Genomic DNA, 24,296 nt, shown 5'->3' with positions numbered 1-24,296 from the left:
CATCTCTTAGTATCACTGCTGAAAACCTTTTTGTTTAAGGAAAATTCACTTGCATTTATCACTTCAGTGAATTTACCAAATAAAGTTAGACACCTTAAGTAGATTCAGCCATATCCTGGTAATAATTTCTTAGGTGCTCTTAACCCTGGAGTACAAGAGGAATTGTCAGATGGACTGGTAAGTTGTAGCACCTGTTCTTCATTTCCTCACTGTGTTTCTGTTCCAAGTTCCTCTTCACCATCCTATTAACAAGGCCATGAGCCAGGAATGACACCCTTTAAACCAGTTTTCTATTTTCTGTGTACATCAATTTTACCTTCTGCCTATTGCAAAGCTCCCCACTGCCTGGTCAGGACACCCTGCTGCCAGCCACGGCCTGAGCACACACTGCTCCTGCCCTGAGGAGCTGAATCCAAGCAGATTTGCAACTCTGAGCTCCTCCAGCAGCTCCCAGTCCTGTTCCTTGCTTATTTCTAAACACACCCTTGAAGACAGTGCATGAAAAAGGACTCGTACATCTACTCTCACCCTTTCTGCCTCACTCTGCCCTATTTCTTATTTTGAGTTACACAGGCTGTTTCCATCACAGATGGCTCTTTCCTACCCTGCTTCTTCCCATATGGTCTGGAATCCTTCACAGCTTTGCACTTTCCCCTAAAGACAATTGCATTGCACTTAAAAACAATTATGCTGCTTGCTTTAACAAACATACACCAAAGATTCCTTGATATAAGCTGTTCCTCTGACATACTTTTAGTTGCTACGGTTGGCTCCTCTCCTATGAGGCCCATAAAAGCTCCTGTTGGAAAATCTGTGACCTGGTGTGGCTTTTATTAGACTGAATGTTACACTTTGATCCCTGACCCTGTGTAACACCATTGTGACTCTGTGTGTTACACAGGTGGCAAGAGACTCTGGAGGTCAAGTTCTCTATTGATGTAACTGCACTGGGGTGTAAATTCCATCCTGGAGGGGAGCTGATCAGAGCAGAGCTAAAACAGGAATAGGGCTGGCCCTGATGTAACCTTTAACAATGGAGATCTGGAGATAACACCAGTGCATCTCTTTCACACGTTATTCAAAGAAAAAGGTGAAGAAAAAGGACACAATCTTTAATATGGATGCAATAATTTAGAGGTATTTACTTCCATCACAAGAGCCGTGTGACACTTGTTCTACACTCCCAGCAACAAAACAAGCTGCCTTACTCCTTCTACAAAGAGATATGAAACATTTTTTATATGATTGTTCTTTTCCTTGAAGGATTCAAATACAGCCTTTTATAAAGCCACCTTTGTGTAGAGAAATTTAAGGGAAATTTCTATGAAGAGCTAATCTTCTTTTTCTTTTCTGGTGGTACATGGCTTCTCCACATTTTCTTAGAGTTCAAGAGTCATCTTTTTTCCTTTCCTCTTCCACACAAATGGATGTAGCAGTACTAAATATACCAATACAGGATGTCTGTACCAAATATAGAAAGTCTATGAAGTATATGAAAAAAAAAATTTAAAAATTAAGTCAAGAAAAATTCATGCATGTCATTAAAGGAGCCAAAAGAAAAAAACAGATCACAAAGCATCTAATGTATTTGCAAAATTTCTCAGTATTTCCCACTTTATCAGAGACTTCTTATTTTTGTTTTTGTTCTTCATTCCATGCATTTACCTTCAACACAAAAGTTCTTTACCAGTTTCATTTGCAGATTGATGGAGAGAATACCAACTGCCATGCTCATCCTCTAAGGTTCATCGTGAATTGAGTGCTCAATTACCAGATCACCCATGCAGATGCCCCAAACTGATTAACTTGATATTTCACTATTAGACTACAAAGCTTAAGATGTTCATCTGCATTTACCCCTGTTTGTTATGTCATCATGCACAGTACATCATCTAAATAAATAACTTCTTAAAAAAAAAAAAAAGTCCCCACTAGAGCCATTCACATCATCCAGGTGCTGCTACAATGTGGTGGCTCTGGCATTCTCAAGTACAGATGTTCAGCATCATGCTCTGTAAAGACTTACAGGTGCAGGCAACCAGATCAAAACTGATCCCAAGAACATCTGGCCAAATGGATGCACTATGCTTTTACAAAGGCATCGTCACCATTTACAGTACCTGCCTTAATTTTTTGATAGAGTTCATTATGCAAGGCGGTGATAATAGCTGCAGAAGAATGAATATGTTTTCACTTAATAACATTTAACATTATAGCTTAAGAAAATTCTCTAAACCTCAGAAGCTACTTTAAGTGAAGCATATTTTAAATAAATAGAAGATTAAGATGGAATTTCTTGTCCTGAGCAGACTTAGCAACAGTAAGGGATTTGACTTTCTCAGTACAACACTTTTTACACTGACTACCTGCTCTATCAATTGCAAGATTTTACAGTTGATTAGGATTTGGAACCAGGGCTCATAAAATATGGATTTCCTATGGATTTCTGTAATTTTCAATGGCTGTGCAAGACCAACAAAGTCCCTCAATGACAGCATTCTTTGTGCCTCTCTGCTGGTTGAAGTGTACCCTTCTCTGTACAAGACTGTTTCCTTGAAATTCATGCATTCCTTATTTCTCTACACTAAATATACATCAACACAAAACTAGTGAACAGGTTTAGTTCAAACTCACACAGACACAGATATTAATAGGTTATGACTAATTTTTCTTTCCTTTCTGGACATAAAGGCCAGAAGGGAGAATGAATTTTCAGCAAGTAATCACTGAAGATATGTTGGGACCAAACAAACTTCTACAATACTACTCATGCAAACTCAGCCTTCATCAAGAGTAAGTTAAGTTGGAAGAACAAGAAAATAAAGTGGGAAGTCCAGAACATACTGAATTCAATACAAGCTTTCAGAGAATTCAGTGGATTTCACCCTACCATTTTCTAACTGTAAATTTCATGTAGATTCAAGCCTTTGGCCCACTTTTATAGCAACAACAGGGACAGTACCTTTGTACTTTGTCTACTCTGTAGAAAAAGACTTGAAGACAAAATCTGCCTTGAGTTACACTTTGTAGAATCACCATGTAAATCTAAACAGCATTTAATACTGACCAAATTTACACAAGAGGATATTCATCTGACCCTAAGTTATTTGCACCCTACACAGTCTACAAAGCAAGAAGGAGAACACACTGTATTTTACCATGGGCTGCTCCTATTTTGCCTTGCATGTTTTTCTAATACATTGAATAGAATTTGGGTTTTTAATCCTGAAGCTCCTGGATTTCAATGCTGGAAACTCAGACTTATGTGCACTAAGCCAAATGCAAAAAGTCACTACGTTGGCCTAAAGGATGAGTGAAATGGTCCCACAGTTTTCTGTTCTCAGACTCCAAAATTTTATTCCATAAAGCCTAGGACTGAAGAGACACTGCTGTCCTTAGGAGCACTGATAACACATCTTTATGCTGCATTTTCTTGATACACAGATCTGTAGCTAACAGAGAGAGAGGTGTTCAGTAGTAGTTAGGTAACTAAACCACTGTGCAGGACAAAGGGCAAAGGGCTTGCATTAATCCCCACTGAATCACAGAACTGAATTCCACTGTCCAACTACATCTACTCTGCCATGAAGGATGTGAGGGGTGCTCAAACCAACACCAAGGAAATCCAGGGGCATGGACTCTGCCTGCTGCCAGCCTGCACCAGGTCTGCACCAGGGCACTCTGACTCCATCACCAGCTGAAAACCACCTCAGGTGCACCTGCACCAGCACAGCCACACAGCCCACAGCTGACACAACCAACAAATTAACACTGCTCTGAGGGAGAAGAAATGGAATTGGGTGGTGGTTGTAGGTGCAAAACAAACTCAGTAAAATCTGAAAGTAGACAGCTCCAGAGTCAGGAGCACAGAAAGGACCTTGCAACTCAGATGTGAACATGCACCAGACTAGAGAGGCAAATGCTCTCAGGCAGCACATACAATATATCCAAACCTGGGGTTTTGTTAGCATTTTCTCAACTAAAGTATTCATGGGTAGTTGGTCAATATATATATAAAAAAAATAGGAAGCAACCTAACTGATGGCTTTTTTTCCCCTAAAAACATAAGTCATTGTTCATGGAAAACTATTTCTTTTTAACCATCACTTTAAAGTCAGATATTTTTCACCATTTTCATTTGCTTCATATGTACACTTAATTTTTTGTTTCAGAAGGAAAACTCTCTGAAATACTGGAAGACCAATACTACAGACCCCAAAAGCTCACTGAATCTAAAATAAAACAGTTAATTGTAAGCATTTCATTAAACAAAATTAAAAAAATGTGAGAATTAACAAGCAACACTGAAACAAGTGATGCAAAATACAGCGTCAGTGCCCATGGTGGCAAGTGATAGCAGGAAAGCTGTGTGGCAGGAGTAGTAGCAAGCGCAGCAAATGACAGTAATGAGGAATCTTCTCAGTAAAGAAGATCATTATCAACACTATGAAAACACAACAGCAAACCTCTGCAGAGCGTGGCCTGCGCAGAACCAGACTCTTTGGATAAAAGAACTCAGATGAGGAATGCTGTCATGGAACACAAAAGGGAAAAATGAGTGAAAAGGAAAGCAGTTTCCCCAGTTCAGTGGTTAAGCTCTTTTTTTCAATTAAGTTTTTATCATCTGCTTGTGTTATAGTTTCTGTTACTTACTGACTGCTGCAGAATCATAACAGCCAGACAGTTGTAAATAAACACCAAACTATATATTTTTGTAAGATGCATATGGTTGCTTTGTTTTCTGCTTGTTTTGTCTTTGCAAACTTCCACAAATATCCATGGGGAAAAGATCTAAAGCAACCATTGCTTTTACGAACTCCCTCTCAGATCCTGACCAGCTCAAATGCTGATTAGTTTATATCACAATTCAGTCACTGAGAGAAAACAGAACTTGCTGAAAACTTCTGAAGTTACTTCAGTGATAAAAGGGTTTTTGTTTTGGTTTGTTCTACAGGGAAAGGAAACCCAGCAAGCAAATAGGCAATGGCACTGGCTTTTTGCAGAACCACCAGAAAATCTAGGCCTGACTCTGAATAAAAAACTAAAATTCAATCAAAGTACATATCCCAATTTAGTGCTGACATGCTCAAATAGCAAACAGTACTCCCAGTTTTGTTTGTTTCTGTACCTACCTGTTTGCTACTGTCTTCATTTAGGTCAACAGGATGAAGCACATGTCAAAGTCATCAAAGTGAACTCCAGCTGATATTAAAATAAGGTTCTGACTTTGCACCACAGCAGACAATCTATGATGTATCATAGAACCTAAAAATGGTGCATCTCAGCCAGCTTCAGTATGGTGCATTCATCAATGCCTTTAAAGGACCTATTAAACCTATTAAGGTCTTCTCCAGGAGCATGGTGCTGCAGGACAGCTCTGCTGTCACACTGCTCAGATGCTCCCTCAAGCTGCCTTCTTCAGCTTCACATCCTCTTCCTCACTTAGGCAATGCCTTGCAGGTGAGTGATTCCATTTATTTCCCTCACTTCAATTAAAATTAGCTGCGGGGGGAGAATACTGACAAAAAGGGAAATACTTGAAGAGGACTACAGCCATTTCCATGGGGAATGGAAACAAGCAAACTGATTTATGAGGTCAGCTGGAGAAGGCTAATAAGGGCCACAGTGTAGTCAGGAGTGCTTTGATAAAACTCCTGGGTCCAAGTGAAAGGGAGGCATTGTACTGCAACCAAGTACTACAAGGCAAAAGCATTCTGACACTTAAGCATGGCCAAAATACTGTCTTACATTCAAACCGTTAAATGAGGAAGAAAATCCAGTCTGGCATCATTTTCCATTCTCTTACAAAACGTCAGGACAGGGCAATATGTGAGAGCTGGATGGTACCTGCACTGAGGTTTGGCCATTCTAGACCACAGGGCCAGTTATGGTTTTGCTCACACTAACCCTGCTCAACAGCATTTTACCTGCACATTACCTATGAGGATAACAACTTCTCTGTGGAGGATGCTTTACAGACCAGTGTACTGGAATAAATGCTAGAGGATGTGGCTTCCTGTGAATAAGACCCACACAGAATACAACCCACAGGATGTCACAGGTATCTCCGTACCAGTACCTCATAGTTTCCATATCTGAACGATAATTTATTCATATACAGTCTCTCATATTCATATCCTGGAAAATGAGCAAAATTCTAGGGACCAACTGAGACATCAAAAAGAGAAAATTGTCCAGAGGATGAATCAGTGAATAAGGGCTCAGAATTGCCTGGTTCATGCAAAAAGCCAGGCTCTAGCATGTATCAGTGCAGCATTATTGTCACCGAGGATTTGACCCAGAAAGTTTGTCTGTATATGCTGATGTAACTCCAAGGGTAACTGTGGCTCTTTTTGGCATTCAAATCAGGACCACTTTAGGTTGAGGCTCACTTGGATGGCAAAGAAACAAGAGTTCATCTTGTCTAAATGCTGCAAATAACCACGCAGAACAGGGGAGAACTATAGAGCAATTACACAGATGTGCAAAACCACTAAAATATATGATAGCATTTGCCCTGTTCATATCTTCTCCTTAGGAGTCTCTCTCACAACAATTGAGATATGAAATGAAGTGTCTTAGATACTTGGCCACGTCTGTATGTCAGTAAATGACACTATCTTTAAGGCAGTGCACTGAGACAGGTATGTGAAGGTGGTAAGCCTAAAAATCAGAGCAATACCTCTGAAGTGCCTCCACTGTATATTCTGCCAGAGTTGTGACAGCTATGCGAAAAAAACATGGAAAAAGTCACTCTTTTAAAAACAACATTCAATTATTGTGTGTGCAAAAGGCATGGTGTGTCAGTGAGCCATGAGTTCAGCTTACCCGGAGTTTCTCCTCAGACTTAGTGGTTTGCTTACAGTCGGGATGCCAGACAGTGGAACCTGAGGGAGGACAAACACAGCTTTATTCAGGGCAAAGCAGGTGACTTCTGCTCATTGCAAGCCAGTTATTAAAGAGAATCTCTTCATTGCATCAGATGCTGAATCTGTATGAACTGAGAGTTCATTCACATTAAGGTCTAGCTCATGGGAAATACAAGGGAAACAAAAAGTATTCAAATCCTTGGTGTACCTACAGCAGCTTTGTCCTGAGGCTGTCAAAGCACTTTGCACACATTCTTAATTAAAACTCAAGCAGCCCCAAGCAGCAACAGTCAGCAAGCACCAGCTGGAGGAACTGAAAGAGAGAGGATTCCTCTGGCAGGCTGGAGGGTAAGAGCAAAGGAACTGGGCCACAGATACCTGATCTGTTCTCCCCTTATGTATTGCCCTGCACTTAGAAAGGAATTACTGATTGTAAGTCCATTGATAAATAGGTATCATACTCAGTTACTGCAAAGTACTACTCAGATCACACCTTCCCTTATGCAAAATGCATAAGGAAAACCAAAATTAAAAAATTGCCAGTGCAAGAGCCAGGGCTGTGTGTGACCCAGTGGCAGTGTGTGAGAGCCCAGGATGACAGGTGGTGCACAGCTGCACGTGAGAGCCTCTCCCTGGATCCCAGCACACCAAACCTGCCATTGGCACACACAGCACTTCTACCCTGTGCCCTGGTGTGTGGCACTGGGGCTTCCACACAGCATATTCCAGCTATATATCCTACTAAAAAAGTCAAGTCCTCTGCCGTTTGTTTCCTAAAATATGAGATTCTTTCTTATGCTTAAAGTAGGAATATCCTGCTGTCCTCAAGGACTGTGTGATGTCAGGGGCATTTCCATCCCATTTCAGCTGCCCTCTGAAACAGAGTGTAAACTGTGGTCACTGCTGGAAAGCTGCTGAAGGCATTGGCCAAGATAAAACAGAGCAGAGACTAACACTGATTTTTAACACTGACTGCAGCTGCAACCAGATTCATCCTTCATTCCAGTCACCACAAAGCCAACCCAGAGCCCTGACTGTCTGCAGGGGGGAACATCACCTCTTGCCTCTGCCCACAGAGAAACCAAACAGAGCCAAGCCCAGGTCTCCTGCTGGTGACTATTAGCTCAAAAGCAGCCAGAGGAAACCCCACCCTCAGAGGACAGGAGAAGGATGTGTCAGGGGCCCTGGAGACTTTCTTCTAACATGGCTTGGTGCAGAAGTAAAGAGCAGCAGGGATCGTTTCACTGCCCAGCAGTGCACAGCACAGCCATCACCAGGAGAGGAGAGAATGCTGTGACTCTGGAGCAAGGTCTGAGGTGTCTGGCTGTGAGTCTAAGCTGAGGAAGAAGAAACTGTGCCTTTGGCAGAGGGAAGCCATCAGACACCAGGGAGAAGTGCACCGAGAGCCTTCTCTGTAAACAAACAGCAGCCTCAGAGCCAGGACCCTGCAGAGCCTGCAGGATCAGAGGGAGCTGTGCCCTGGCCAGCAGGAGGAGCAGAGTGCAGGTTATAAGGCTGTAAGTTCATGTTAAAAGAAGTGGTCTGAGTAATACTCCTCTGAATATGACACTTATTGCTCAAGGATGAACTAAGACTCAGAAGATTTTAGTTCAAGTCTCAAATCCAGCTCTGAGCTTCCTTCCTGTGTGGCCTTGAGAAAAATGATCCCCATTCCTCTGTACCTCACTGTTAGATTAATGGCAGGAGTTGATGATCTTAGGAGTCTTCCCAAATTTAACAGTTTCTCTAACAGATTCTTTTCTGTTAAACTTTCCCTACCATCAGTGAGAAAGCTGTCACTGCATTTTGGGCAGTATTTATCACAAACTGGGACACCCTGTGGGAATGCTGAAAGTGAACAAGAAATACAGGAACCTGGATGTCATTTTCATGGTGAAACCTAGCTAAGGGTTGTAGAGTTCCTTTCACAAAATGATAAAGAGATTTGAAAGATGGGACATTCAAAAACCCAAATCAGACAGAGTAGGATTAAAAAGTTAAATGTGCATGTTTTTTGTGATCTTGAACTCAGAGCCGCCTGCATTTTGTAGATACTATTTATCCAAACTGTTTTGAAATGCTTGCAAGGGTGCAAACTCCCAAGCTGCATCACTCCTCTCTTTTACTGCTGGAAACAGCAAATTGTGATTATTTCCATTCTTAACATATGTTTGTTTGCTTACCTGGCAAACACCAACTAGCATGCTCATTTATTCAGCTTTCAACTTTGCACATACCATTATTTCAACACCAGTATCCCTCTAAGTACTGGGCAATCCTAGCTCAGCCTTGTGGGGCAGCCCATAAAAGAATGTATTACCAGGAAGTCAATGGGAAAGAGAAGTTCTGGTGCTGCTTCATGTGTTGGAGCAGTGCCAAGCCAGAGTGTTTCTGCCAGCATTATTCCAGCCATCCTTAACACAGAAAGCCCCAAGACAGAGAGCTTGTTTGTCCATGTTCTCTTTTTGCAGTTTCCCAACATTTCTAATACAAGTTCATACCACAATCCTGCCAGGCTTCTCTATTATACAAAGCAATACCAAGACAGTGCTTTCCTATTCTAGGGAGTGGACAATTACAAGTGAGATGGGAGCCACCTATTTTTGTGTATTTTATCAACAACATGATTTTTGTTCTAGCTTTATTGTTGTGGTGTTGTATTTCTGTTTCAGAGAAATGCTTGGAATGCTGTTATTCTGCACCCTGGGGGCAGTGATTTGGATGGAGCCAGGATATGCATTTCAGCTGAGAGCTTTGCACAGGAAAGGCTTTTAGGTCCTCACACTTCCAAGCAGGCTGAATTCAGCAAGGAAAGCTTTGGCAGCACAGTGTGCAGCACACTCAGCAATTACAGCATTTAGCCAGAAAACATCCTGTGAACAATAAAGCAATGCACTTTGAGGTGCTCCTCCCCTGAGCAGCAGGAACATTGATTCATAACCACAGAAAGAGAGGTGCACTGAGAACAGCAGATCAAGCTGCTGCCAGGTTTCTCTCCTCTCCCCTTTCCTACCACCTGAACTTGTCCAGGACAAACTCCAGCCTAGTTTAAGTAAAAGTGATACCTTCTGTCTTATTTTGATCTGTAGGATTTGCACCAAAACCTGCCCAATTAACCCAAAGTCCCACTCTGTGCTAGACTGGTACAAATGGCACTAGCTGGAGGTGGCTGTTATTAATTAATGACAGCACAGGATGATCTGAAGCTCATTTTGAACTCTGCCTGTACTTTACCACACCATCATGTGAGGAAACTAAGATGTGCCAGATGCTGTAAGAGCTGCTTTCAAGTTAGTTTTTCCAATTTGCCATCAGAAAGCAGCAGCTCCCACCCAGCCCTCTTCCAGCCTCTCCTTGCTCCTGCCAACAGAGCAGCTCCACCATTTCACATCCTGCTCTGGGCACAGCTGGAATAAGATGACTGAGGTATGAGGTCAGGGAGAGATGAGAGAGAGGGACTGCAAGGAAGGACAAACTACAAAATAAAACAAGTCAGCTTCAAAGGAATGCCTCAACAATATTATCCTATTTTGGAACTCCTCCAGTAAGAACTTCTCAGGATTTCAAGAAATGGCTGTGACAACACTTTCATATTTCTTTCACTATTCTTCTACTTTTCAAGTACATCAAATTTTCTAACCTAAGTGTAATATAAAGAATCCCAACATGTATCTGCCTTTTTCACTTTCATTTCTGGCTTACATAAATGGGTAGTATACATCCTTCTACCAACAGTAATACTACAGCAAGCAATAAAAATAACTTTATAGTGAGTATACCACCCTCTCAGAGAGTAGGTGGGATTCAGAACAAGGATACCTTTCCATCAAAGAAAAGAGAATATTCTTTTTTATGTGAAATGATCACAAAGAAACCAAGCTTGGCAATAACAGGGAGTGCAAGACTCTTCACAATAAAGGAGAGATGAAAATCAGATGAACAGACAAGAAAGAGGCGGCTATAGAAAGATATATAAATAAAGTACATGGGAATAAAAAGAGATATATGACCAGATAAAAGGGAGGTAGGCAAGGGAAGAAAATATAATTAAAAACTGCAGGAGAGACTCTGTCCATGTGCATGAGAAATGAGGTCTACATGGTTTAAAGCAAATTCACTGCAGCTTCTGCAAGATTTTCCTTTGCCTTTCACAGTTTGGAGTGGAATCCAGAATAGCACAGAAACTGATCAGCAGAAATCAGGGGAAATCCCTTCACTTTGTATGGTATCTCACAGAACCATTCTGGGGATAACTATCCATGAGATGGCAAATTCAGAGGCAGCCTAATAGATTTCATCTTTTAGCAAGCACAGGCTGCCTCAGCAAGGGTGCAGAGTCCCTGCAAAGCCACAGTTATGGCCACCTAATAGAGCAGAAGGGTATCAAGTGAAAAAAGATGAGAACATTACTGAGGACAGGATGACTATAGTTCCCCTTGGACATACTACATGGGGACGGTTTATAAATTCCTGAGGTCTGTGACAGAAAAATCACAATGTCTGATTTTCTTCTTTTGGAATGGAGACATCCTTACCTTGCAGATACATTTCTTCTCCTTCTGTGAACATTTGGTTGCATCTGCTGCATCGTGCACAGCTTGGATGATAATGCTTGTCACCTGCCTAAACAAAAACAAAAAAGGAACATGAGGGACAAATGCATTGCATTGTTTTCTGAGCACACATAATTTGCTGGCCGACCATTGCCCTTTTTCTTCTAGTTCACCTGTTTTGCTACAACCCTGCCCTCATGATGTGACAATAGCACTGAGGATGTGAGCTGTGCCATGCTGCTTCAGCCCTGAGGTCTGCCCTGTCCTCAGCAGTGGCTGCTTGGGGAAAAGCCTGTAAGAGAAAAGGCAGCACAGAACAGGCCTTCCCCATCACACCTTCCCATTAGAGCAATCAGTGTCCTCCTGGCTAGGAGCTACATCCTAAGGTACCTGTTCTCCAGGATTTGACAAACATCTTTTTAAATCACCTACCAGTCCAAGGCAATGAATGTCACACTGCAGTTCATTTGGGTGAACATGCTGCCTCCTCATTTTGCCAATTAATGAGTTTTCAACCTGCCATTTCATTCCCTGGCCTTCTTCCCTACACTGCTGCCATGGGTATTAGTAAAAAAACCTCTCCAGAGCCACTTCTGGGACCATTAATTTAATTCCCAGATCCCTGACTTCAGAAGCTGCACCAGCACAGACAGCCTGAGCTGAATTTGAACTCCTGCTGTAAAGGTCCTAAATACCCTAGATCCTGTTACCCAAATCCAAATCCACTGAGTCATTCAGTCTCTTAAATACATTGATACCATTAATAGGTAAAGCTGATCAGATTTCAGGTCTATAAGGACAGGAAAAATCAAGGTATAAATATTAATGCGATTTCTTCTCTTCAGGAGACCAAAGCAATCAATACATTAGCTTCCCCACATCATAAACTAAGCACAAAGTGTCCACATCAGGCTTTTAAATAGAAAAATTATTAATGCTAGAAAATGACCCCTCATAGTGACAAGTAAAGAATTCTAAAAGTCTTTGAATTTGTATCTGGCTTTCCAAACAAATTAACCTCAAGTCCTTTTTCACAATTTTTCCCCATCCACTGAGATGCTATATGCACATTTTATAAGTCTAGCTGACTTACAAAATGCCATCAAAACTATCTCCTACCTCACTATACTTAAGACCATTAGCATTACTAAATTCAGCCTTTCATTTTGTCTATTGAGGAGAATAACAACATATTTTTGGTTCACATATGACATTCATTACACAGGCTTTTTATTTAAACACAGACATACACACACACACACACACAGACATACATACATATATATGTATATTAGATGATGAAGTACATGGATTAAAGTACCTGACAGCTACCAGAAAATAAGCTCTACCACCCAGCTCTACAGCCAAAGTTGCACCATTCAATTTTAATAACTCACATCCAGGAACTTCAGCAATACAAGGCCAGAGAAGACGACTCAGTGTGCTGTTAGTTTAGTTATACATTTCACTGTTCAGCTGCAAAAATCCTGTGCTTCTCTTAATCAGATCCTGCATTTACTGTGGATTCCTGCACTTCAGGGACAAAATCCACCAGAGTAATGGGATTTAGGTGTTCTTAGTAAAGCAGATTTAGAGCTATCAGGCAAAACAGGGTCTCTATTAAAAGGGAAAATGAGAAGTCACTACAAAATCTGCTTACTCAAGGAAGAAAAGCTAATGAGGGAGAAAACATAGAAATGATGTTTGACTTGCATCAACAAAGCTAATATTGAACTGAGAGAGAAAACACAGTTAATGCTCATTCTCTCTCATTTTCATTACTGGCTGCCTTCTTCATCTCTCACTCTCCCTAGCAATTATTTAACCTCTCAGGTGTCCAACTAGTTTCATTCAAGACTGGAATTTATAAGATAAAGAAATCCAGAATTCACCACATTATTGTGTGTAGACCTGTGGCCTCTCTGAAGTTTAATTTTCCTGGGGAAATTTCTGATAAGCTACTGTCTAGGGAATAAAGTTCAAACCATGTACACCTGCCTCTTCCCAACAGCCAGAGGGATCAATTTCAAGTTTATCAGGTCTTTCCCTGAGACTGAAACAACTGGATAAATTTTATCCTGGTGTGAGTGATGATGAATGAACACCACGCCCCAGATAACACAGCCCTGCATGTCCAAGTGAGAACACACCCTGCACTGGAGAGGTTTTGGGGCAGTGACATACCAGAGCAGCTGCAGTTGTTGTTAAACACTTCCAAAACAGTTTCATGAGTCTTCTGCCTCTGTAATGTTTCCACAACTCATGAGTGTAGAAACTCTACAACTCTACCTTCCTACAGCAGGTATTGGCTGGAGAACATTCTGAATCTCAACTAATTCAGGACTCATCTTGCTATGCCTGACTTGCTGTGATCATCGGGGAAAATGGATGCTAAAAATCAGTCATTTATAATGTATTTGGACAGACTTTTGCATCTACAAGTCAATGAAATATTCACACTTTGGAGACATCTGCTTTTGCCCTAATAGGGCTACTAAACCCTCATTCAGTGTGTTCAGTGTGCAACTTTCTGGGATCTCATGCTACTGTGCTGTGCATCAAAAGGTTTGCACCTCAATCCTCCAGGAAACACTGATTCAGTGCACATTTGCCCCAAACATTCTTCAGTCGAGGTGAGAGAGGGTTAAAGGCTCTGTCTTCTCACTCAGCTGTCCTGAGTGAGAGGTGGCAGAACAGAGGCACTGGGTTACACACTGTGTGCACCCAGCTGAGACACCTCTACCAGTCTAAAAGGTAAATAAAGGGTTTGGAGGTACCTGAAGCACCAGCTGAACACCCCTCTGTGAGCTCCTGTGCAACCCTGTCACCCTGCTGATGCTCCAACACACACGGTGCTCATCTGCCTTCACTTGATAAACTCTGCTTGTTTGGGGACCTCCTGAAGACAAAAATGTACTGTCACTTCTGGCTGTCAGGGAAAGCAGTGCTGGGTATTGCAAGAATTATTCCAACCCAAGAGCTGCAAATACACCTGCAGACAAGCTGACACAACCTGTCCCAAAAATCCAGCTGAAGAAGTCCCTGCACTGAAATTAACCCCGGGGTAACAGCACTTCAAAAGCCAAGAGCTGTATTTTCTGAGTCCAACCCCTCTGCCCCCACTTCCCACAAGCCTAACTTTTATTCTCTGAGTGCTTGTAAAGCTCTAGGCTGATTAAATAAATGTTTTCCTCTTTGGTGAACGTGAGAGCTTAAGATTTCCTATTACTCATGCCTTCAGCTCCGTCCTTCCTTCCAGAACAACAGTGAACAAGAGCCAGAGAGAACAATAACAAGAATCACACTAGGAGAGCTCACATGCCAGTGGGTCTGGTAGAGGAAGAACTAATTACCAACAGACATGTTCTGCTGGCCAAAGGACACAATTAAGTGCATATTTGCTGTGTTACATTTGCACAGCTGCACTCGTTCACTCTCCTTTCAGAGATAACTCAGCAGTCACTGACAGAGAGCTTTTAAACATGTAGAAAGCTTTACTTTTCTCTTTAAATACTACCAAAACTATTATGTAGTTGAAAGAGTATCTGAGAATCTGAGAGTAAAAGCACTTCCCTTTCTTCCTTTTTTTTTTTTTTTTTTTTTTTTTTAGTTTTTATGAAGTTATTATAGGCCCATTTGAGAGACAAACCTATCCAATATCTATTCCTGCCATGGCTCTGAGGAGAATGACTTGATTTCTAAACTCTCCTAAAGACTTTGCAGCAGCACAAAGAATAATTCAGACTCATCTTTTAAACCCCTTAAGGAATGTCATGAATTGTAAAACAGGAACTGTGGCAGTAGCCTACCATTTTCCACTGAAGCTTTATTTTAATTACTTGCAGAGGTCACAGAACCTTCAACCCTGTTTGATGTTCAGTGTAACATCAAATTCCATTGTTTCCTTCTCTGCAGGCTTCTGTGATCTCACGAGTGGCTGGAATAGCATAAACAGTATGAAGACCAAAATTTGCTTCTAATAACATCCTGACCCAAACTGTCCACTCATTTTTCCCAGGCTCTTATCTGTTGAGCAAGTCACTACAAATATCTGTGCTCAGAAAAAATAAAACAGAAATGCAGTTTCTTTGCTTCTAAAGGATTTCAGAATCTGCCATAAGTTTCTTTATTACTCCCAATGGAAGGAAAGTAATATTTTTTTTAAATTAGTCCTTGTCTAATTTGCATCTTTATAATTTGAAACCTTCTAAAGCTGTTGTTTACACTCCTGTCACAACATCTCAATAGAAGCAGCTCTCAGCAGAGCCTCTGCCTCTGTTCAACCTGCAGCAGGATGGAGCAGCAGGAAGCAGAGCTCACACTGGCAGTTCCCAAGCTGGGGGAGCTGCAACAGACACGACTGGGGAAAAGTGGGAAATGGAGCGTGAGGCTGTGACTGTAAATCTGAATGACAACAGGCATGGGAGGGACATGGGAGACCCTCTGAGCCCACCAATGACTGCTGGGCTGCCCTGGGGGAAACAAAACCCCAGCTGCCCTGCTGGTATGAGCACTTGCACTGTTAATTCATGCCCAGTGTCTGATTTTATACAAAAAATACTTCCCAGCATTCCAACAGTGACTGACAATGTTGTGCTGGTATATCCCTTAATGGATGGACTGTAATAAACTTTGTAACTTATTAATGTTAATAATTCCATCCACACACAATGGTGTCATACCCATCAGCTGCTGCTGACAGCAGTGCAATTATTCACTGCATGGAATACAGCTTTCCTTGTAGCAGAGATGTGAGTAATCACTCAGGTTAAATCCCCAGCTGTGAAACTGCTCTATACTGGCATGAAGAAACAGCTCTTGTGGCAGCTCAACACCAACTGCACTTGGTTTAGAAAGATCCTAGAAGTTGCTTGTGATTGCACTGTCAGCTCTTCTTGAGTTCTCACTTTCCTGCAACACCCAAAGTTGAGCAAGCTGCACACACAGGTGAGATGTTCAGCTGTCAATTATGGCCTTTATGGAGCTCCTCATTCTGTCTTTACAGGGCAAATACACCTATTGCTACACACAGGGCCAAAGCTGAGAATTCATGTTACTTGCACAGTTAACAGCAGGTCAGTAGAGAGAAGGGAATTCAACTAAACTAAGAAATGCATCCACAGGAACCCAAAGCAGCTGGCTAAAATCTTGTGGGCAGTACAAAGGAGCAAAGCAACTGCAAATACAACTTTACTGCCTACTGCCAGGAGTGCAGCATCATCTCTGTTAGGATCTTATTACAGATTTAAGCACCAGACACCTAACCCCACTAACTGAATATGTAGTCAAATCAGAAGCAATCCAGAAGAAATACATGCACTGTATTTTGTATTTTGTTATTTCATTTTTTGTAATAATTTATATTTATACAACGTGATTTATGATCTACCTATTTTGTTTCATAGAGCAAAATCCAGCACTTAGCATTTAATTTTCTTTAAACTCCATTTACTGCAAGATTATTTTTTAAATTCTGAACTCCTCAGCAGCAAGTATCTGACACAAATTCCTTCTCTATTTCTCAACAATGCTGGAACAGCTCCAGTTTATAAGTACAGGTGTGGGCTTTCTATAGCTTCTGTAATCTTTAGGCTCCACAAAGCATTAGATAAGTAAATATTCCTTTCTCTTGTATGCATTTTGTCTAGCATGATTTTTGACATGAAAAGATACTTCAGAAACTGAAGGACCTGCTTCCAGCCACATTCATATTGGATTTGTAATTAGAATTAACCAGCAGAGTTACTTTACAGTAACTCCACCACAGTGGAGTTTAACCAGTTTGTAATTAGAATTAACCAGCAAAGCTACTTTACAGTAACTCCAGCATAGTGCCAAGGCCTTTCCACACAGCCTAGTGCTGGAATAGCTGTAATTTAGACTCCAGCAGGCAGCAAAACCCCTGTGCTGACTGCAGGAGTGCAGTACAGGAGTGCTGAGCTGTACTGAGTGCCCCATGTCTGCAGCAGGGGGTGAAACCATTCCAGCCCCATCTCCAGCCTGCTGGGAGCAGAGCAGAGCCCTTGGCTTGGTTCAGTGCTGAGTGCCAGCCCTGTGGCACAAGTGCAGGGACAGCAGGGAGCCCTGGGAATGGGTTTTGGACTGGATACACACAATATCCAATCTTCCACAACACCGGGAATCTCCCGCTCCCCAAATCCTCCTCGAGTTCTCTCTCAGAGGATGACAGAGCCACTGAGTTAGCAGGAATTTGGAATTGAGCAGGGAGACACCACCCTGTTTCTCCTTTTAACTCTGCACATGAAGTGATTGCTGGTCCCTCCACCCCCTCCTCAAATACCAGAGCCTGATGATGTGCATTGGCAGGTCACATCCACTGCAGCTGCATTTGCAGTGCTGCAACAACAGCTCCCAAATGAAAGCAACTCGAACTGGAAAGAACTTCCTCAGTCAGTAGAAATACAGCTGACTCCAACCTGCTGAAATTCAGCTAGAAAGTCAGTAACAAACCTCCTCTGTATCTTAAAAAAACTCAACATTTATTATTTATCATTGTTTCATAAATCAGAAAGTTTTGCACCTGACAGCAGGTAACAAATACTGGACCTCATCCTAACATAAAATCTTTTTAGCATTTTCAAAAATTGGCATATATCTCCAAAGCTGATTTGATTGCTTGTATGGACAAACAAATAGAGAGTACTGTTAGATATGTATAGATAATTATACATGCATGTGGCATTTGGAAGGAACATACATATTCCTAGATCTTAAAGTAACCATAAAAGGAACACCAAACAATTTTTAAGACATTCTGCTGCAGGCCCCAATCATAAGAACTGAGATAATACCAACTAAAGAGAAAAAAAAAGGGCAATGACTAAGTAATTAAATTAGAAATAAATATAACTAACTGGAAAGATAAATTTACCAAAGAAATAACTAGGAACACTATATTTAAAGACAAGAAAAATTTTTACTACAGTATGCTGTGGAAAAAAAAAAAAAAAAACAGATCAGGCAAAATTACCTTGTGAGCTGTAGATAAAAAATGATGAAAAATGACAAAGAAAAGGCAGGAGTATTCAGGATGTGTATCTTTAGGGTCTGTATTTGACAATGCCAATTTCCTGTTTGATACTGATTATTGAGCAAGATGTTTTTAACAGTGTTTTTAACGAATGAAGATTTACAAATTATTTAAGACCTGAATAATTCGAACTCAAAAGAGGCTTAAGGAAAACGTAGCAAGGCATTGCTGAGACAGATGGCTCTGATAGCAGGGGAGGCTCTGCTGAGCCAGATACCTCAGAGATCACTTCCTTCAACCCACAGCATGAGGTACCACTGGCCAAGGCAAGAACACAAAACCTGCCCTGGTAAAGCTGCTGGTGACTCACAGGCAGTGCTTGTTTAAGCCATCTAAACCAACCAAGTGTGTTCTAACAGACTGATGGAAAATACCTGCAAATCAGGAAGGCAAGGCCTTGTGAGACTGAGCCATGGTCTGGGCAACAGCAAAGGACAGAGGAGTTGGGGAACATCATTAAAATCTCCCAGGAAAGGCTGTCACAGAGTACCTGACAGGACCTGCTCTTCTGATCATTTAATGTATACAAAGAATATAAAGGAAAAGCGGAAAAATTGTATAGCACTGGTGGATGTGTCCATGTGGATTTGCAGAAGGGAATTCAGTGCAGAACCATCAGCACAAGGTGAGCCTTCAGCTGTGGTCCTGAAGCACTCAGAGTCAAATCATTACTCAGATAAAGGCTTTAGAGGGGACCAGATCACAATGACAGGTGATGAAAAGCAGAGAAAGGATGCAATAGCAGGAGAGAGCAGGAGCTTTTCAATCCCACTGAAAACTCTATGGCATCAAAAAGCTGGAATTAGACAAATTTAACCTCAAAACAAGGTGAAGTTTCTAAAAAGCAAAGGTAATTTAAGCAGCATGAGGGAAAATTTTTGGCCTTGCAATTGTTCTGCAGTTTTCATGACTGGGTAATTTCCCGAAGGATAAGCTTTTATTTGGTTTCTAGGGAAAAGCTCTGATTTTGAAAAGAGAAGGTCAAGCAGGATGACTTTAGCAGTGCTTCTGACCTTAAAATCCATTCCAGTGGGCATTTCATAGAGAAGATTTTACAAATGCATCAGGCAGCTCCTAGGGAGCACAGGTCACACTGGAAAAATTTCCAAGAGAATTAAATCAGTTCACTGAGACCTGTCTTGGCTAAACAGCAAAATCCCTTGGAGCCAGAAGGCAGCTTTGGCTGATCCGACTGTGGCTCACTGAGACAGCTCCAGTGCAAGGCCAGGGGAAGTTCTGGGGTTCTGCAGCAGCCCCAAAATTGCTGCTGACCCTGAGAGCTCAGCACTGTGGCAGGGCTCTGTGCCCTGGGGAAGGCTGGAGAACAGCTCCAGGAAACACTCAAGTTAAACTGTTCAATGGACAAGTGCAAACCACCTCTGACTGGTGAACAAAGTGAGAGCTTGGGAGTTTAAACTCACCCAGGACCAAAATTAATTATTCCAGCAAAGCCAAGAGGAAAATTCTCAGAAAACCAGCCTGGGACAGCCCTAGACCCAAGTACCTGTAGCCAATTTTCTTGTTCATCTCCTACAGAACTGCCTTTCCAGCTGTCTGTCAGGAGGCTGATTCAGGAACCATGCAAGCTTTGGCATGTGATCCAGCAAAGCCTGGGCTCCACTCTCATATCTGCATTCACTTCACAGGGAGTGTCCCAAAAACAACAGAGAAATAAGAGTTGCAAGGGCCAAAGGAGGGGAGTAATGCATGAGGTCAGACTCAGTACATCCACAGAAAACAACCAGAGAATATGAAACAAAATTAGCCTGTAAGAAACAAAGCAACATGCAATTTATGGCAGTTTATACCATGGAGACGGATGGATTGTTCTGACAGGGAAACATCTTGTGTGGGAATTAAGCAGGGAATATTTTTTTCTGTTAGTGACTAGAGCCTGCTCTTGTAGGAAACTGATCCTATTGCAACCAGTCTGATCTGATAATACTTTAAAAAGTCTGAAGAATGGGGTTTTATCCTTGATTAACTGCAATGCTAACTACTATCTTTGGATATCTCTTACAGCAAGAGGTCACAACAAACAACAGATGACAACCCAGGGAAAGGACAAATTTACTTCTAATATTTTTGTTCCCAGTCACTCCACAATCATTCATATTAGTTATGAGCCTGTATTTGACTACATCCAGACATTTCTCAGGAATCGTTGTTTTGAAATTCTGGCCAAAGTGTAAATGTTACACTAAATTTAAAATGGAAATAAGAAAGGACTTCAGGGCAACCAGTGGATAGTTAGTGCAGAGAAATAGTTGACTCTTTTTCAAAAAGAATAACTTTGAATAAATGTCAGACCACCAACATGTACTGTGCTAGAAGCAGAGCCTTTTCTTTTTGGCAGAAGTCCTTTTTTTTTCTATTTATCAGTCTTCTAATTGCTGATATACATGATTTCCAATTACAGATGCAAAACTATACAAGTACATTTTTGAATCCTTGCTGGCAGGAATATCCAGACTATGCATGTTGGAGCCAAGACACAGTAGGGATTTTATTCCCCATCTTGTTTACTTCAGCTTCATATAAAAATCAGGATTTCTATTTACCACAGAAAAACTATTCCCACATATTACTGTAGTGATAAGCAGGAAAGAGCTGATGGACATAAAGCAGAAAGGGATATCTAACAACATTTGCTGCCATTTGATCTTCCACTGACTACAGCATCCCCATGATTTTGCCTCAACAGCAGCAGTTCAAGCATGATGGTGAGATAAATCTGCTTAAAGTTTTTTACTGCCTCAGTTTTTACTCTCATCACTCCTTGGAAAAAAGTTTCCAGCCAAGATGCAACTGCTTTACTGCAACAGCAAATCCATCTTTATGCATAACAAATCTCTCTCTCCAAATCCTACATGTAAAAGTCAATTTCTTAATATTTTAACTTAAACTCAAAGGATTTACAAGAGTTATTTCCTTGACCTCTGCAAACCACAAAAAAATCCCAAACTAGTTTCATAGACAGTTTAAATGCCAGAGTATCTGCATTGCTGGTGATGAAAAGATGCATCTCTTACTGCGTGCTATTCTCCCTCTTAAAAAGAGAAAGGCTTTTTATAAATGTCACACATTCCAGATATCTACCCAAAGAGCTTTTAAACCTGTATGATCTTCTAATGAAGCATAAGCAGCTAATAAAAATCTACCCATCTTGTACTTCAGGTGGTCATTTCAAACATTTTATCACCCCTAAAATATTCCCATTTCTTCATCTGTAAAACCACCTGCTCAATAAAAGACAGGTGCTAACGCTATGGACTTCAAAGTCCCTAGAAATTCCAAACATATCTTTTGGGTTAGTATTTTTTTTCTTTAACTTTCTTTTTCCCCCTCAGGAGAACACCCTGACAAAGCAGACAAAGGAGAGAGGTGGCTGAGTCCTCATGGAGTGAATGCTGAGCACAATACCAGGATGGAGCCTCCTACAAACAGGTGACAGCCACAGACTTGCCCCAACAGGCTCTTCTCCACTTCTCAGGTTTCAAACATGTTATTGCTGCATTCTTCCCAACAATTATTTTTTATGGGAGATAGGTGTAAGTTCTACCCCAGTCTTCTAGAAGTCAGTTGCAAACTTTTCACTGATAGGAAGGCTTAAAGCAGGAATTAAAAACAAAACATCAGAATCCTGCAAAAAATATATCACCACTTAATCCATTTTTCATTGTGATCTCAGTCCAGGAGAAACAAAAAGTAACTGAAGGAATTTCACACTGCTGCAGAGTGCACAGCCACATTCCCCTGGCACCACATCCCAGCTGCCAGTGGGGCTGTGACACTGCAGGAACTTCTGCTTCAGTCTGAACACTTTGGGGCAGGGATCATGATTTGTTTTATATCTCTTGTGGGTGATTCTGGCAGGTAGAACCAGCACAATTTAAAGGTTTAAAAGATGGACAGAAGCAATGGGGGCCACAAAACAAAAATATTATGTTTTCCCTAAAGGGGTGTGCTCTCAGAGAACAAGATGTGTTCTGCAGTACAGACATGCAACTGAATTCTTAATACAGTTAGCTAACAGAAATTATACTCATCCATGTAAGCTGCTCTTCTGCTAAAAGCTGCTATTTGTTATGTGAACCTCCAAGACATGAAAAAGCTACTTATTTTGTCTGTTCCATGTTACTGGAATACCAGCAGTGGCTATTTGTCACAAAGGCTGCTGGTGGTGGCAAGAAACTTTATGCTCATATAAATGCCTCTACTGAAATGTAATTTTAAAGAATTGTGATCAGTCTGCTAAAGTTTTTTTAGTAATATTTAGTACAAGAAACACACTAGAGAATATTTAACTAAATCAGCAAGATAGATGCTAAAGATGCTTTGTCAGGATATACAGATCCTAATCAGCAACAGTGTACTCACAAAAGCAATTTATAAAGATAAGCCATAATTTTATAAGCACCTGAGAGATTTCACAAATCCCTTTGTGGCAATAAGGAAGCTTTAATTGGTTATTTTTTCAAATTACTTGTTACAACCTGCTCTTATTATTCACCATCTTTACATCCTCTTAACATTCCTCCCCTTCCTATTGATGTTCAAATTGACTGAAGGATGGTTTCCAAACCACTGCTGGGAAGTTAATGCCTTGTGATTATGCTGCCATGGCAACTGAACTTCTGTTAGGGCTCTGTCAACTTCAGATACTTATAAATCAAGTCCTTCCCAACTACAGATACCCCTCCTGCCAAATTCAATCTTTTGATGGGGGGGGAACCACTAAAATCCTGTTAGAAAGATTTTTACATCAAGTAATTGATATAATTTTTCTGCAGGTATATTTGTTCTAGATTTTTTATCTTGTGCATGGTGTGGTGTTCTCTGTAATTACAGCAGGGTATTTTTCATCAGGGAAGGGTAGTCTAAATCAAGTTAAATCTATGTTGCTACACAGCTACATAGGCAACCTGTTTGAATCATTTATCCATATTTTGAGTTACTATTAAATTTTTCATTTCCCTGCTTTTATCCAAACAAACCACACATTAAGAAAAAAAAAATCAGCATTCCACATTAACTGATAAAACACATTTCTCAGCAAAAACTAGAAACAGGGAAACTAGAAACAAACGCTAATCTTATTTCTGTGCAAAAAAATCTCCAAAGCGATTGAAAGAGCCAAGAAACACTATCAAGAACTGTTTAAGGTAGAGAATGGCATTGTTCCATACACAGCTATCAGTTGCAGTCAGAAACAGCCCAAGCTCTGTGCCATTCTCCTCTCTTCCTGGCAGTTTAAAAACAAGTGTAGCTGCACTCTCTTTATCCAAACCTTTATCCAAACCACACAATTACACACAGCCTTTAAAACAAAACTGCTTCTGGTGCACAGAACTAAAGCACAAGTTCCCATTCTGATTCCCCTGGCCAGCCCTGCAGCTCCATCCCAAAGCTGCCCCCCTGTCCTCCCAGCACAGCCATGGCCCTTCCCAGCTCAGCTCAGCTCTGCTCCCACAGCCAGGGCTTTGTTTACCTGCTCTGAGGGGGTTTTCACTCCAGCTCCATTTCCTCCTCACTCCTCTGGGGCTCAGGCAGGAGCAGAGCTGTGCCTGGTTCTGCTGAGCCTGGAGCTGCACCCAGCCCGGAGCTGCACTCCTCCTCCTCCTCCTCTTCCTCCTCCTCCTCCTGCTGCTGCTGCACACACCCACCAAAGCCAGCACATCACCCTCCCTGCACATCAAACCCACCGGGCTGCTGCTCGGCCATCCCACCTGGGAAAGGAAAAGGGAAAGGAAAAAAAGGAAAAGTTAAAGGAAAAGGGAAAGAAAAAAAAGGAAAAGGGAAAAGGGAAAAGGGAAAAAGGAA

The 24,296-nt window shown here is 41.3% G+C and overlaps 1 protein-coding gene across 4 annotated transcripts in view; it reads right to left on the bottom strand.

The window, feature by feature from the left end:
• ABLIM1 (actin binding LIM protein 1) overlaps positions 1-24,296 on the bottom strand; it is a 201,421-nt gene that overhangs the window by 40,055 nt on the left and 137,070 nt on the right. For all 4 annotated transcript variants that reach the window (XM_064716223.1, XM_064716222.1, XM_064716224.1 and 1 more), the window contains exons 7-9: positions 11,405-11,492; positions 6,829-6,887; positions 4,467-4,529 (exon numbers count right to left, since the gene is read on the bottom strand). In XM_064716223.1, coding sequence (XP_064572293.1) covers positions 4,467-4,529; positions 6,829-6,887; positions 11,405-11,492 — 210 coding nt within the window. The remainder of the gene's footprint in view (positions 1-4,466; positions 4,530-6,828; positions 6,888-11,404; positions 11,493-24,296) is intronic.

Source organism: Zonotrichia leucophrys, chromosome 6 (genome assembly GCF_028769735.1).
Source record: "Zonotrichia leucophrys gambelii isolate GWCS_2022_RI chromosome 6, RI_Zleu_2.0, whole genome shotgun sequence".
NCBI lineage: Eukaryota > Metazoa > Chordata > Aves > Passeriformes > Passerellidae > Zonotrichia > Zonotrichia leucophrys.
Note: the sequence above shows the minus strand (reverse complement) of the source record. Positions and strands in the feature narration are given on the sequence as shown.